The 15,867-nt window shown below is 41.6% G+C and overlaps 1 protein-coding gene across 1 annotated transcript in view; it reads right to left on the bottom strand.

The window, feature by feature from the left end:
- Positions 1 to 15,324, bottom strand: part of LOC139295052 (ephrin type-B receptor 4a-like) — a 33,049-nt gene extending 17,725 nt beyond the window's left edge. The window contains exon 1 of the mRNA XM_070917128.1: positions 15,246 to 15,324. Within this exon, the coding sequence (XP_070773229.1) occupies positions 15,246 to 15,324 (79 nt within the window). The remainder of the gene's footprint in view (positions 1 to 15,245) is intronic.
- Between the last annotated feature and the right edge of the window lie 543 nt (positions 15,325 to 15,867).

The raw sequence follows: 15,867 nt of genomic DNA, 5'->3' as shown, positions 1-15,867 counted from the left end.
ATATATTTTGCACAACACTGTTCAACACCAACACTTGTAGTATTTTACAAAAATAACTGCAACGCCTACAGTTACTAATCGCTGTGATCCTGAGTAAAGTGAGAGGCAATCACATTTACCACTTCACTTACCAACCCACATCCCTACGAAACACACAGGAAGGCACGAAAAACACTCTGATATAAAGGCAGAATCTGACTTCCTACTGAGACAAATGTTATAGCTGTAGCCGTCCACAGACAAACGCCATTGTTTAACACTAATGACCCTTAAATTGTCAGTTAAAGATCAGATAGTGCGGACGAGTGAGGTCTATTCAGGATGGACTGTAGGCCGTGTGTTTAGTCCTTCCATAGCCGCACTCAACACTTAAAACTGAATATAAAGGGGTGTTTGGATATTCTCAGCACATAGTTTATGGTAAATCAGTTTGTTGTTCCACTGGGCTCGATGGAGGTGATGACTTATTTTATTTTCCCTCACTTTTCTAATAAATTATCCCAAATCCCATATTCTACTAGGAAATATTTTGAATTAACAAGATAATATAGTTGGTCTTAAGTCATAATTTCTATAAAAATACAAACAAATACATGTTGAATATTATACTCCTCTGCCCCACTACTATTCCTCCTTTAGTTTAACTGCAACACATAAACATTTTAATACAAAATAATTAACAGTAAAAGAACAAGTGATTTAAATGGAAAACATCGAGTGACATCTATAAATATCTGACTCTTTATATCCTCGTTTTTCCATAATGGTTTCTTCAATGATCACTAAATCACGCCCACCGCTGCTCACATCTTAGCTGCTGCTAATTTAATACATTTCCTCAGCGAACAACCCACACACACACACACACAAACTTCTGAACCCCACTCTCACTGTCGTACAGCCAAATTACTCAAATCCTTCTTATTGCATTCCACCTCAGTGTCATTTTCTCGTTCCCATGGTTTGGGTGACCTGTCTCCTGCACAGCATATGAGAGCAGTGACTTGACATCACTAATTATCAGCGTTGCATATGTAGCAGGTTCGTCATTATATCACACTGAGAGGGAAATGTGACTTTAATCAATGACTTCTCCCTGTGTATAACCAGTTTCTCCTCTTTTGCAGTCTGCTCATTTTACCCCTCTATGCGAACTCCCTGTAAAGAAACACAAACATACTGTACATGCTTCTCCCCCTGGTCAAAACCACAGAAGCCCAGCAGCTTTCTCACAATAACAATCTGAGGCGATGAAGAGGAGGAAAGGAAAGTCTGCAGAGAGCAGAGAAAAACAGGAGAGAGGTGGATGAGGAGGATAATTGGATGACAAAGTTCAGGCAGGTGATTTTCCCTGCATTTAGTCTACCTCCAGTTCACTGCAACATAATTCAAAAACACACCTTCATAATGCTCAGGCCCTGTCTCCACCTTTCACATGCACACCTGCCTCTGTTTCATATGTCTTTTTCCTGCAGGAGTGGAAAAGACCCCCCCCCCCCCTCCAGGCATTATAATCACTGTTTATCGTGCTCTATCATTAAGGTTTATGAGACAGGATGCGTGAGCGTGAGTGTTTCTATGAGATGGTGAGTGTTTCTATTATGTGCATGCACGGCCTTGCCTTTCACTGAAGTAGATCCAGACTTAAGCCCTGTTAGAGGAAGCTGGCGTTTCCCCTACATTCTTACAGCAGCGACGGCCACCCACCGCCGGAAAATTGACCCCAGTGCTAGAAAATCGTAGGAACAATGAAAATTCGTCATCTGGCCATATTTAACATCCAAAACAAACAATTCTACAGTAATTACAGTGCAATCGTTCACATTAGGAGACACTAGAGAAATCTGAAGTGATACTGGCGCTGGCAAGAAGGCTTGGGCTGAGCCTTGGAATTACACTTCACACTGGAGACATGTTATATGTTAAAAGTTGTTAAATATTATAAAATACACATTATTAGCCTATTTGTTTCCCCAAGTAAAGACACCGAGAGGCAGGTCTGAAGTACATGGGCCGAGATATCAGTATTAGCACGGCATAGTTTTTAATTATAATCATGAAACCATGTCAGAAAAATACAGGCATGGAGAAGGTATTGAGTTTTCTGTATGAAAGGCAGACAACAATAGAGGGTGTTGTACACGCTTTTCTTTTGAAATGTAAAACCTGACCCTGTATTTTTGACAGGGGTGGGCTATACGGCAAATATCACACCCTCATTTTCTATACAGCTGTCTTCGGGTTTTAGACAACTGACCTCAAATTCGAGAGCAGGACCCATTTGCTCCGAGTCCCGTTCACAATTCTTCATTTTTGTGGCCATTATTTCGTTCCTGCGTGCTCTTTCCCTCCCTATTTTCCACTCTCTCCATGGTTCTGGAGTGTGATAGGGAAATTATAGGCCTATGAACATTTGCCCTGCTTCAGCTACAATTAGCCCTCATTTTAATTAAAGAAACAGAGTGCCAATTACCCTCATACACCTAGAGAAATGGAGACAGAGGGGATAATGGAAAAGAGGAGCGTGAGAAGGGGAAGAGAGGTTTTGGGATTTACAGATGACGAATGTATAAAAACTAGATGGGCTTATCAGCATGTTTGTCAATATGACAGCCATCAAGCTACTTGCTCTAAATGTGCTTGGCTTGGCCAGCTAACATGAAGCCATGACAGGCTGATAACATCTTGGTGTCATTATAATGTAGGCCTATTTCTGTATGCTCAATACTTTCCTTTTACACCACATCCCGACATACGATACTACTGACATGTACCACAAAATTACTTCAACATAAAAACAAACACTGACAATATTTTTGTGTCAGTGAAATCCATTGGGTCAATCAATACGAGACACAAAAATGAAATAAATCATCAATTGCGGAGCAAAGGAATCACATCTGCTTGCATAATATTTGTTTGGTGGTTTGGGACTTAAAGCTGCTCCGTTCCATGCTCAGTACGAAGGTTTGTCCTGTTTCTTGGAGTAGTGAAGTAATTTCTTGATAGGAGAGTTATTGTCCTCCAGGTATAACTCAAAACCTTATGTGTTTCAGGGAATACTGTGAGCACATGTTTTAAATTTTGCAAAGCCGATACCCTGAAATCAAATGCTTATGGGATGTTCTGGTGCCTCGGGCAATTTGATACCTCCATGTTTCACATTTAAGTTAAAGGAATAGTTCAACATTGGGAATTACGCTTATTTGCTTTCTTGCCAAGAGTTAGATGAGAATATTAATATCACTCTCATGTTACATTACGCTCCCGGTTAGCTTAGCTTAGCACAAAGACTGGAAACAGGGGGAAACAGCTAGCCTGGGTATGTCTCACTAATCAACCTGCTACATCTTGTCTGTTAAATATGTACATCCACGCTGGTAGAAGAATTTTGTTAGCTTTGGACAGAGCCAGGCTAGCTGTCTACCCTGTTTCCAGTCTTTGTGCTAAGCTAAGCTAACTGGCTGCTGGCAGCAGCTTCATATTTATTTTACAGACACGAGAGTGTATTTCCCAAAAAACTATTCCTTTTTAAAAAATCCTTCACTTTGGTCATTTTTTTCCATATTAACATCAGCAGATGTTCTTACATGGCTAACTATAGGTATAATTAATGATAAACATTAGTTTGATGACTTATAGCTGCTATTAGAAAGGTCAGTGAAGATTGTTTTGCATGTTGGGAGTATTCAAATAACTCCTTAGCAAAAGCTTATCACATTCATAATATGGTTGTCCTCCAGGTATTCTTGACCACGTTACATCGTTGGTTAATCTTTAAAAATGCTAATTCTGGATGTCCTTGGCACTCAGGTCATCAACAACAGTGAACTTCAAGCATGCAAATGAAAAGACAAAATGATTTTCCATCACGTGTCAGCTTTCCAGCGTTGTTTTTGTGAGCATGTGCACGTCAACATAAAAACTTATGCAGTGAATCGTGTTTGTGTGTCTTTGGCAGAGTTGTGTCTAGCGAGATTAGACCTCGGCTTCCTGTAGTTCCTGTCCCCTTCCTGTCTCCTGGTCTGGTGGGGGCCAGCTGCCAACATGCACAGCAATTGACACTGCTTGACTCCTCGTCTTACTGTACAACAAAACCCTCCTGTGGCACGTGTGGATGAGCTCAACTACTTTAAAAATGTGGAATAGTGAGACGAGAGGCGTGAGGGTGAGATGAAGAAAATGTGTTAATGTCTGACACTTTTCTTTTTCTTGTCTGTCGGGATGCATATCAAGACATGTTGTGGTTGGTCTCTGTCCCAGTACAGGATGTGGCCTAGTTAGGGAGGAAGCTTCCCACTGGACAGAAAGCAAAGATGCTACCGGAGAGGATCAACACTGCTGTGAATGAAAGTGACTGACCCAAAGCACTGAGGATTAAGTACAGGTCTGAGATGCCTGACCTCTGAGCGGTTTGGCTTGAGTTTACACGCTCATCAGAGATTCACCAGACAGAACCATTACATTAATCATTTCCAGTTAAAGACTCAGTCTCAGGGTTCACACGGGAGAGCGGTCAGTGACTTTTCTTCCTCAGCTAATAATAAATTCACTACAACACTGAAACTATTTTGATCTCTAGTTGTTGTTCAGCCGAACATATGTTCTGATCCCTGGGCAAATCACCTTTTTAATCTTTTCTAATTCTGTTAAATAAGAATACATCTGTGTATCATAACAGAAGAAAGGATTTAACGAACGCTTCGTGTTGGAACACAAAACAAATGCTGATTAATACAGGTAGAAGCATTCATGATTCATTGCCATTCCCTTTAAATTAATTGTGGCAAAGTGGAAGCAAACACTGCTGCATTATTCAAGTCACACAAGTTCAAAGTGAATATTTTCTCCATCACAGCGGTGTAAAAAGTTTGGAGCCTCACATAAAATGAGAGGTTAAGGTTAAGAGGAAATGAGACGTCGACTTGGCTCTGCGCCTTTTTATATCACCGCCTGTGAGTAATGAGTTTTGACCCGTGCTGTTAACTGCTGTACAGCACTTGTGCATCTTGGACTCAAACAGCCTTTTTTTCCCCTCAGACAAACAAAGTTCACATAGCTGTGAGGCCAAAGCTACTCCCAAAGAGGCTGCGCTAGATGAAAAATGAACATTATCTGCAGAGAGGTGACATCTATGACTGTTTGACAATAGATTAGTGTTATTATAGCGAGTGTTTGCTGTTGGACATCTGTGTACAAGACGAAATGAAAGCAATAGATTTCAACATTTAATTCCCAGCATCACGAAAGGACGCGAAAAAACCTCATGTCTTTTTCTCTGGTTAAACTGTTAATCTTTTGAGTAGACACATTTAAAGACATCAAGCTTTAAACACATAATTCCCCTCAATATCTCTCATACAGTGTGATTGATTAAATTGCTTTGCTTTACAGCATATTTCAGCTTCTTTGGAATATTGATCTGCCACTGAGTGAATTCACCCCCCGCCACTTCCAATTATGGGCACCACTTTCTCAAGCCCTCTTCAAAAATAACCAACTCTGGAGAACATTGTTGCAGGCTACACCGACTCCCTGGTGGCTTCCTGATACAGAATCCTTTAAGAGGAGGAATGAATTACAAAGGAAAAGTTAAAAAAGACTTTTCTTTAAAAAAAAAAAATCAAATCATTATATTTTGGGTGGCTGCACTTTTCAAAACCTCTGCATTTCCACAAGCAATGCTGCCTTTAAAGGGGAAAGAGACGACTTGAGATGATGCCCAAATTAGAAAGAAGACAAACCAGGGGTGTGTGATCTGTTGGTTTTTGGAGAAGTTGTATCATTTCCACTGTAGCCTGGAGACTCATTTCATTGTGAAACTCCACAACTTGGGCTGCAACTAGAGATTACTTTCATTATTGATGAACTGTTTTGTTTTTGAAATGTCAGAAAAAAACAGTGATACTTCCCGTTTTAATTTCCCACGGCTCAAGATGACTTCTTCAAATGTCTCTTCTAGTCCAGTCGGATCAACGGTCCAAAACCCAAAGATAGTCTCCTTACTCTAATATATGACAAAGTAATGCATCAAATACTCACATTTGAGAATGTGGAACCAGCAAATGTTTGGCTTAAAATGATTATTCTATCATCAATAGTTTGTGATTACTTTTCTAATTAATTGACCAGTTATTGCAGCTCTATCCACAACATTTGATCCCTTTTAAACCAAACCAAACATTTTTTTATTCTCCTCATTCTGTTTATACTCTCTCTTGCCTCGTCATCTATTATTTCTTCACTGATGACAGATGACAATTATCAGCAGCCACGTGCCTCTGAACTAAACTAATCAGCTTAAGACTAACTAAATAAATATACATAAAGATATTCAACATTTCATTGTATTTCTGTATCTAGTTTAATTCCCTGCACTAAATCTTTCTTGCTGCTGTAGACAGAAATGTGGGTCACATGTATTGATTAGTGTAGCCAGACACATTTCTATTCATCACTGTGTACATGGTAATTCTGCTGGAGTCTCACTGAATTAAGGGACTATACATTAATTCCACAAGGTTAATTTAATTTAATGTTACTTAAAAACATATGCAAAGATGAGGAATGCCTTGTTTCTGCGAGCATGTCATATCTTTTCATTTTTAAAACTCAAGCTGTAACCTCTTTTGAGCTTAAAAAACATGTATTATTTCTTTTCAGAGACCTTGACTCTACAAGATTGAAAGGCAAGAGCCTCAGTAAACAGATGTGTGCTGAACAGTGCATTTTAGCACTTTGGTCTTTTAAAACACAATTTCTGTGTTGACGGTCTTTACAGGCATGCCTTTGGTAAAAGGTTTTACTTTGTTGGATGCTGTCAAAGGCTACAGTCTGCTACAACTGCAGAGTAGAAGAAAAAATGAGAACAAAGACTAACTCAAAGCCACACTCATCTACTTAGAAAAGGTGTTTACATTGGGAAATGATACTCTGCTCAATGATTTGTCATCTGGACGATGTGCTAGTCGACATCAAAGCAAACATTTTAGATCCTGTGATCAGAGTTGGCAGAAGAAAGAACCACATTTCCATCCTTCACTGCAAACAGACACATGTCACATATTTTCAGCTTGTTATGTAACCGGAATTTTTTTTTGAGATAATCTATCATCTTGGACGGAAACTTACACATAACTAGGAGAGAAAGCTGTCAATACATCTGTGTCTTCTACCACAGCACCAAGATGAACCAAATTCAAGTCTGACGACTTTACACAGACACTTCTCTGCTTCATATCTGGGAGCTATCACACATCATCACTCTGTGGCATCTACAAACCACCTAGCCTCAAGTTGCTATCTCCTTTATAGACGGCTTGAAGGCAGCGGATAATCTGTGAAGCCACAGAGCTGAGCTGAGCTATGTGTCATGGGAAAGTGCAGGTTGTGTGCTTTTGTTTTCAAGCACTTTCTCAATCCTTGAAGAGGATATTCATCCTCTTGTCTTCTCCAGTCCTCAGGGAGGCCTGAGGTCGGGGTCAGTCATAGACTGGCACCCCTGCAGGGCGGACACTTTGGAGTCATGCAGCGCTGAAATCTGGGATGATCTTCCTAACCAGCGGGAGACCCTGCCACCCCCGTGTTTGCTGTGGCTTCAAATAATTAGACCAGATAGTTTGCCAGCTAGATGACTATAGATTAATTATTGGCCTGTTTGTGTCGTGTGCCATTTAATCACGAATAGGAAAGACTGGGATCCATTCCAAAATGTTGTAATGTGCGCTTTCACCAACAGGGCTGGAATGATTATTATCCTATAGAGCCGCAGCAGCAAAATGAGCTCCCATTTGTTAGAGCGGAAAAAGAAAAAAATGGAAATGTGAACTTTCATAGTGTTTAAAGTAATATATGACAGGTGACCTATCTAATTTCAAATCTGGCTTGATGAAAAACCCACATATCTCCATCTACTGCTGCGAAGCATCTAACGAACTCTCCATGAGCCCCCAAAATGTCGACTGCTGTACTTAAAACAGAGTTTCTATCAAAGCCTTTACCAAAGCAGAATCTTTCAACAATTCATTTTGGGGGAAAAAAGAAATCTTGCCGACAAAAATGCGCGCGCGCACACACACACACACACAGCATTCAGTGACTAATCTGCTGTGGGAGGTGGACAGCTTGAAGCTAACAGTACAGACTACAGCTAAATAAACCATCTAAGGATTGACACATCTAAGTAGAGATACAAGAAAACAGACTCTCTGCGAGAATCTTCTCTTTTATTCTGACACATCACACTTTTTCATATTCAAACAACAACAGACGCACAGAGAGCTAATTCTCTTCATCAGTCTATGCGTTGCTCCTACAAGCCTGCGACTGGGTGTTTATGTGGCAGTGACCGATTTATCCAGAATAAAGATAGACTCATATTTGGATGTGAAACCATTTGTTAGAGTATAAAGAGCGTCATTTCCTTCCTTTGCCAGCCATATTCTGTTTTCAGCACAGAGTGAATTCAGTAGTTTACAAACTGTTTGAATTTCAAGAGCGCGCTTTTGTCCAATCTCAGAAAAATGGACCGAGTTCAATAATACAGTGACTCTTCTTCAGTGATTGGGTAGGGTTGAGCGGAGATAGCGATCCGCTATCACTGAAGCAATGCCGATATGTAAGAATATGAGGGAAGGCAAAGAGTGAAAAGAACATTTTGTGTGCAGCGCTCCCTAAAAATAAGATACCAAGCTGCCAAAAAAAGGTGTTTAATGCTTCTTTAACTGAACTGACCCACTCCTTTTTGGAGCATGACTCCCTCTTAAAGCTCTTAGCTGTGTGCAAGCTGTAGGAGGGCAGCTAGCACACAGGAATGTCTCTGTTACGCCGTACACAGCAGAGCCCACTTGGTTCAGTGCAGTATATGAAAGCAGGCCCTGGGAGACGAGCCGTGTGCAAGCATGAAGGTGGAAGCAAATATGCACGTGCTCTCCAGGTTGTTGTCGAACCAAGTGAATTGCATTTTAAGTTAAAACGGGCATATCAAACACGAGATGTAGGTCAAACTATGACGCAGGGAGGAAAATATCCCAGACTCAAATCGAATCGAGTCTACTGATGGCGCATGCTTCAAGCTGAGAAATTTTTACATCAAGGTTGCTTTTTTTAATCAATTCTTGCACATCCAGCCTCAGACGCCACGCCAGCCTCATGTTGCCCCCCCCCGCAAGATTTCATTCTATTTTTGAATGTAATGACAAAAACGTCACAAGGCATAGGACAACAATGGCATGTCGACACGCTTCACAAAAGATTTCTTTTCCTTCACAATGCTCAGTATGCCTCAAATAACAGCTGCAATTAGAGTGCACGATAAATGGGAAAGACGGACCTGAGATAAATAGCTCCTGCTCAGTTGTTGTCTAAAGGCCTTTTTAATCCCTTTTGTTACACACTGATTCAGCCCTTCACATATATCTCACATATCTGGCCCCAGGTGTGTATGATTACAGAATGCAAATGGGCAATATACCTACTTTGCTCATTATGCAGTGTGCAGACGTGCACATACTTGCACCCTCCTTGCCCTCACTGCGCTTGCTCTTTCTATTTCGTTGACTCATGCCGGTCTCCCCATCTCTCCTTGACTCACTTCAAAGAGAACCCCCATCCTTCTAAAAGTGCCATTCTCCTTGGTGCTTATGGCTGATAGGCTGTGGCCTCATTCCCTCTCTGCTGCAGCCTGTCCCCATTGTGTCCCACTCTCAGAGAGTAGTGTGTGGGTGGAGGACAGACTGGCTCTCCAAAGTGAATGCCTGACATGGATGTATGGGCTGGGGGTGTATCCTCTCACCGAGCTAAACCATCATCCACCTGCAATTCCCGGCTGCCGTATGCATCCTTCTCGGCGAGAGGGGAAAAGGGAGAGAGAGAGAGACATGGACTGAGAGTACTTGTGGCACTCGGATGCCTGTTTAACTCTTGAGGAAGCTAATCATCGGATTGAGGTACTGAGGATGATGGGCTACAGGCTTTCAGAGAGGGGGGAGGTTGCTTTAAATGCAAATCCCTTTCTTATAAAAATCGGTTCCGTTTAAAAGGATTTCTGGGAAACGATCCACATTTCCACGGCAGGGGAGACAGTCAGCAAGAGAAAACAGCATAGCACCAGTCAAACATCAAGGAGACAGAGGACGTGGAAAGAGTAGCAAAAGAAAAGGCTACATGTCTGTGAAAGAAGGGATTGAGGCTCAAGTAAGGCCTCTTGGATAAAAACATCCTTTCTGCATTTGAGACACTTAGCGAGTTTTAGTTTAGATTGAGAAGCATTGTGTTATTCATCATGCTAGTTATGCCACAGAGGAGTCGGGAGGCGAAAGAATAAACAGAAGACAGACTGTGTAGAAAATGCGAGAATGTCCCCCCTTTTTGAGTGTCTTTTTAGAGGGCTGGTGTCAATCTTGCCTTTCACCTAAAAGCCGTCTATCAGCAGGTTACATAAATATGAGCCTTGAATGTTTTGTTTAATTCCATATAAAGAGGCCCGTTATTATGTGGATATGAGCAACTGGTGAGTGTTGCAGTATTTGTTTAAGGCTAGATACAGATGTGCTTTGGCTTCCCTCGCTGCTTCCACCCAACCACCACCGACAGCACAGCACAAAAACGCTCAGTGAGCCTGTGGGAACATTTGGGCACCTTTGTCAACCCACTCACATTAGATATATCAGCTTTTATGATTTTTTTAACACATGAAATATATATGCAGATACGTATTTTTTTAATTTACAATATATTTTAAATCATGTAACCCTAATGGAAATGTGAATTTATTACTCTGTTATCTCATTACTCCCACTTGGCCCCTGGAGCATCTAGCCTACTTGTTGCCGTGTGAGCTCATTGTTCAGGATGGAGGATGCACGTGTGTCATTTCAAGTGCCAAACAAAAGATGTTAATGTCACCTCTTTATGTATGGGGGTTTGCTTTGGTTTAAGAGAGCGTGATATGGAACAAACTGCTGCTGTGTGTGTAAAGTTAGCAAGAGACAGGATGACACTTCACCCCTCTTTCCATCAGCAGAAGCTAAAAAGTGCTGTCGATGTTTTTCACCCCAACAACAAGGCGGGCTTCTGCTAAACAAATTACACTGGCAGCTGCACTCTCTTGCTGCACACTATGTGAAAAGATGATTTGTAAATAGAAGGAGGTAACAGCTGCAGTAACATACCATATTGCAGAAGATATATTCCCCATTGCCAGTACATAGAAGGATTTACAACGTTGTAAAAACTATAAGCACTAAGTAGAAGCCTCCTGGCCAAAGAATAAACAATTGTGCTAAAGAGACACTGCCTTTACTTGACAGCAATGTTCAGCAGACAATCACACAACAACTTCAGGATCTCAGCTATTTCTCCAGTTGCATGAACACATGCAAGAAGAGCCTTTTGGTGTATTTCCATCCACCTGTTTTTATGCATGTTTTCAATTTGCGCATTAAAAAAAACTCAGTGGAAACGCAGGAAATTTGAAAGAAAAAAATCTAAATATTGCTGTTTTTACACTTTGCTGAGGTAGAAAAATTGGCGTATCAATAAAAACAAAATGCGACAAAGTGCAATGGAAACACTTAGGAAATTTATCAAGACGTACATGTGACTCATTTGTCACCGAAGCCTCCGCCCCACTGAAGAGACTGAAAATTTGCAGCAGATGAAAACATCAGATCTGTGTGGAGCGATGAGGAGACGTAACCTTCCTCAAATTAATACACAAAACAGAGACAAAACATAAAACAGACATAAATGCCATATTTGCATCACGTTTTTGTTTGTTGACTCCTAATGTTTGCATTGCAACAGTAGTGGATGAAAACGTACGTTAATTAACATTTTCGTTTGCAGATTTTCTGGAAATCCGGTTGATATTTGCGCTACATTTGGATGGAAACATGATTATTGACTTTACAGTAACAGTGACTGTCTACTAACATCTTCCACCTCAGATGACCACACAGGTGATTCAGAAGCGCTAGCTCTCAGAAACGCCTTCAAGCCATGGAAATGAGATACAACAGTGAAGAATATGTTGTCCACCTGGGTGGAAAATTAGTGCAGAAGAGTTTGCATCATTTAAGCTCTGGACCTGAACAGGTGGAAAAGACTGCAGTGACTTTGTCACTGGCTGCATCTTGCCATTGGTAAGAGAGAAAAACTGTATGTGAAAGGAATAACGAGGGGCAGGGAGAAAAACAAAATGGGTACTTTATAGGTTGAGTCTGTGTGTGGGAGGATAGGCCACATTTATAGTGTACATTTATAAAGTCAAACATGTTTTAAAATCGCAGTAGGGTAACATTAGTGAGAATTATTAAAACTGGATGAAAAGCTTTTCAGTTTAAGGCATTGGTTCTACTTTTCTGTACATGACACATTTATTATATGCAAGGCGAGGCAGAGAAAGAGTGTGCGACAATGTGTGTGCATCCTCTATACTAATTTCCACCCAATGCTTGCTATTAATTTCCAGCCAAAGTAATTATCTGATCAAGAGGTTCGTGTTTTAATCTTCATGGAAACAGAAGGGAGAGAGATCCATGTGCTGAACGAGCAAGTGGTGTGTGTAAGTGAGTAATTTATCCTTTAGTTGGATAAGGAGGAGATATTTGGCAGCTGCGAGCTTCATCTACCCTCCCATCAGTTCATTACGGAATTCCCTACTAGGTGGAGAACAAGGGGGAGGATGATCCAGAGTGTGCTGGCAGAGCAGCGGGCCATTACCCAAGACACAGAAACCAGACATCTTGTTCACACTTGGCAAGACACAGATGTTCTGGAGTCAGTCGACAAGGCGCTATGACCCCTCAGCTCCCAACTACATGTCTGTCCTCTACATCGTGCCTGCACTGCACCTGTTTGGAACCAGCATCGGCAAGGGGCTATTCTTGATTTTGTAAGGGACATGTTTGATGATTCTGCTACCAAAAATCTGCTGGGCATCCCAGAGAAAAAGACAGTTCAGTTCAACAGTTGAGTCAGGGTTTGGGTCCCAGCTGCAGAAGAAGCTACGGTTCCTCTAATGGCCTGATCCCTGGCTCCCAGAAAACTCTGACCAAATGTTAAGGGTCTGGGAAAATCCCAAACTTCTCTCTTGAAATCCAAAGTCAACAACATTTTCCCCGCAAGAATTCAGACTCTCAGTAGCTGTTATAATTTAACATCTTCTTTTGATGGGTGTGGACGCACAAGTGGTAAATGTAAGCCTCAAAACACCCTTCAGAAAAACCATGGGTGAAGTCACACACTGTGTGCTACATCCATGTGTTTGTACAGTCTACAAGAGAAGCCATACTCTTAAGTCCACCCCTCCTACAAAGGGCATGTAGTAGCAGCGGATATGGCGTCCAGCCTCAAACCAGAGGTAGTTGACAGATTCATGTTCCTGCCACAGAATATGTGTAGTCATGCATGTTCATGGTGTTCCTGTTTACGGCAACAATTGATTGGTGTGAACATACTTGGGGAAAAAGTTTCATTGTTAAAGTGCTCATTGTTTTCATTTGTTTTTAGTTACAAAACACCTGCCTCATGTAGCAGTACAGCTTAGTAATCAGCCAGAGAAATGACCATTGTGTCAATGTTTGACTTAAAGTTAATGTAAGTTGTTACACCCCACCCTTAGGTGAACAAACACTGCACCACTGACCCAACCAACCACAGAGCCCCCCCCCCCCCCCCATCAACAAAGACACAAAAACAATCAAGACCACCAAATCAAGACCACCAAAAAGCACAAAATCCCAGGCAGAGAGGAAGCAAGACCAGCAGCCCCCACTCCTGATGCTGACACAGGAGCTTTTAAGCATTTCATTCCCAGGCCAGGTTTAGGAATCATATGTAGCACACCTGGTCAAAGCGAGAGGACAGAAGAAGAAAAGGGGCAAACAGCACAGGGAACACATACAGCCGTAACAATGTATATATGTCCATTCTTTTTCATTTTGTGATGCTAACTAGTGATCAGTGGTCACAATTACACCTAGAAAACATGCTAGTTATGCCACAATGAAGCAACATCACATTAAACAGCTGTGTGTAGGCTTAAAACAGTACCAACCAGAAAAGGCATGATAAAGAATAAAAAGTGCTGTTTGCAGGAACACAACAGTATGCAGCCGACACAGCAGTACGGTACTGCGGATCAACCGCTCTTAAAGAAACCCAGTTGTGATCCTTTGATCCTCAGTAAAACACAGGCCTGTTATTTCCAAAGACCATTTTCTATCAAAGGTCTTAAAGAAAGTTGTCTCGCAGCATTCTTAACAAACTCAAATCAGCTTTCAGTCCCCTCCACAGCACTGAAACCCCCCATTAATGTCACAAAAAGACAGAGACATGGCAGAGATTAGAAAAGAATAAACACCCAGCCTTCTAGTGGATTCTGATTTGTCAATGTGGCTCAGCCTCCCACCCCTGCATTAAGCAAATTATCCCGACACTGGCCCTGTTGTTATGCTGATGATGCCGAGCTATACTCGCCTGTGAAACCAGACAACTTGAAACCATCATTTTCTTTAACATTGTGACAGCTAATTTTGAGACTTATTATTATCATATTTGTCCCACCGTGGTTCACAAATGTCAAGTCTGCTGCCAGAAACTAATATAAACTATGATCCTGATTACATGTTTGATACAAAGAGTCAGATGTTTTTCCTCAAAGCTGAAAATGCCTCATGTAGATCTCTACATCAACCCACAGAAATCACACAAGCCCTGTATTAGCCTCAATCACCTAATCTTTTACTATTGATTTTAGGGTGAGCTGGATAAGAGTGGGTGCAGCCTGGGAACCTTTTGATGACTTGAAAGAGAAAAGTAATAGTGACTAGGTCTTAGAAATGGCCTTTCTGAAGATACCAGGAGGGCAAAACCAACATTTTTGTTATATCTTTGGAAACTCTTTCAAAATAAGCGTACTAGCCCACTGCCAGAAGAAGAAGGATGAAAAGAATCATCGTTTTATGAACATTTCCATGGTGAAACTGCCTGTAACATACAGTACTTCTAATTAGTGAGGTTGCAGTCATATCCTGCCATGATATTTCTATGATTATTCCCCTGAGATTTAGGTTAAATTCTTGATTGATTTTTGCATAGCATGCTTTTAAAATGTCTCGTGGTTTTACTACACTTCCTTTTGGTAAGGAGCAGGATGTAATACTAATTGGACATCTCACTCAGCCATGTGACCACAGAAAACAAAGTCTGGGCAGCAATTTGAAGGAAAACTCCAGACTCACCTTCATCTGCAGAAGCCAGAAGAGCCCAGTCCAGGAAGATGCACCCCAGCAGGACAACGCTCCTGTATGTCAGCTCCATAGTGTTGTTACTAAGTGGTAATAAACGAACCGACGTCTGTGTTGCTTTGAACTAAAAATCAAGTGGCACTGGCAGCTCGGCTGTGCACTCACTGACCGCAAACCAGTCCGCATTTAAAGTGGACTTCAGTTCAGACAGTCTCACGCTGTGGTCAAAACACTGCAGTAGAAAAGACACACTTCGTCTGAGTGCGGCTATCAGTCGATAGTGAATATAAAGCACGTTTAACTGGTCGGATGCAGCTCCTTCAGCGTTATCACGACTGACAGGAAACTTGTCCAACTTTGTGTGGTGGTGAAAGTCTGGCCAGAAAACAACAGTCAGAAACAAACCAGTGCTGCAGGTCCTCTCCCACCTCAGTCCTCGCTCTGTCAGCACAGGGGGTGCATGGTGGAAACTTGTTGTATCCTCGGCTTTAAGCAGCTCTTTGTGCTCCACACGACTTCTCCCAAATTCTCCCCCTCAGCTAGATGACCGAGCAGGCTGAATCCGCAACCAGGGCACCTCACTGCATATCTGTTAGTGGCAGAGAAAATCCTCATT

This window comes from Enoplosus armatus, chromosome 13 (genome assembly GCF_043641665.1).
Source record: "Enoplosus armatus isolate fEnoArm2 chromosome 13, fEnoArm2.hap1, whole genome shotgun sequence".
Classification (NCBI taxonomy): domain Eukaryota; kingdom Metazoa; phylum Chordata; class Actinopteri; order Centrarchiformes; family Enoplosidae; genus Enoplosus; species Enoplosus armatus.
Note: the sequence above shows the minus strand (reverse complement) of the source record. Positions and strands in the feature narration are given on the sequence as shown.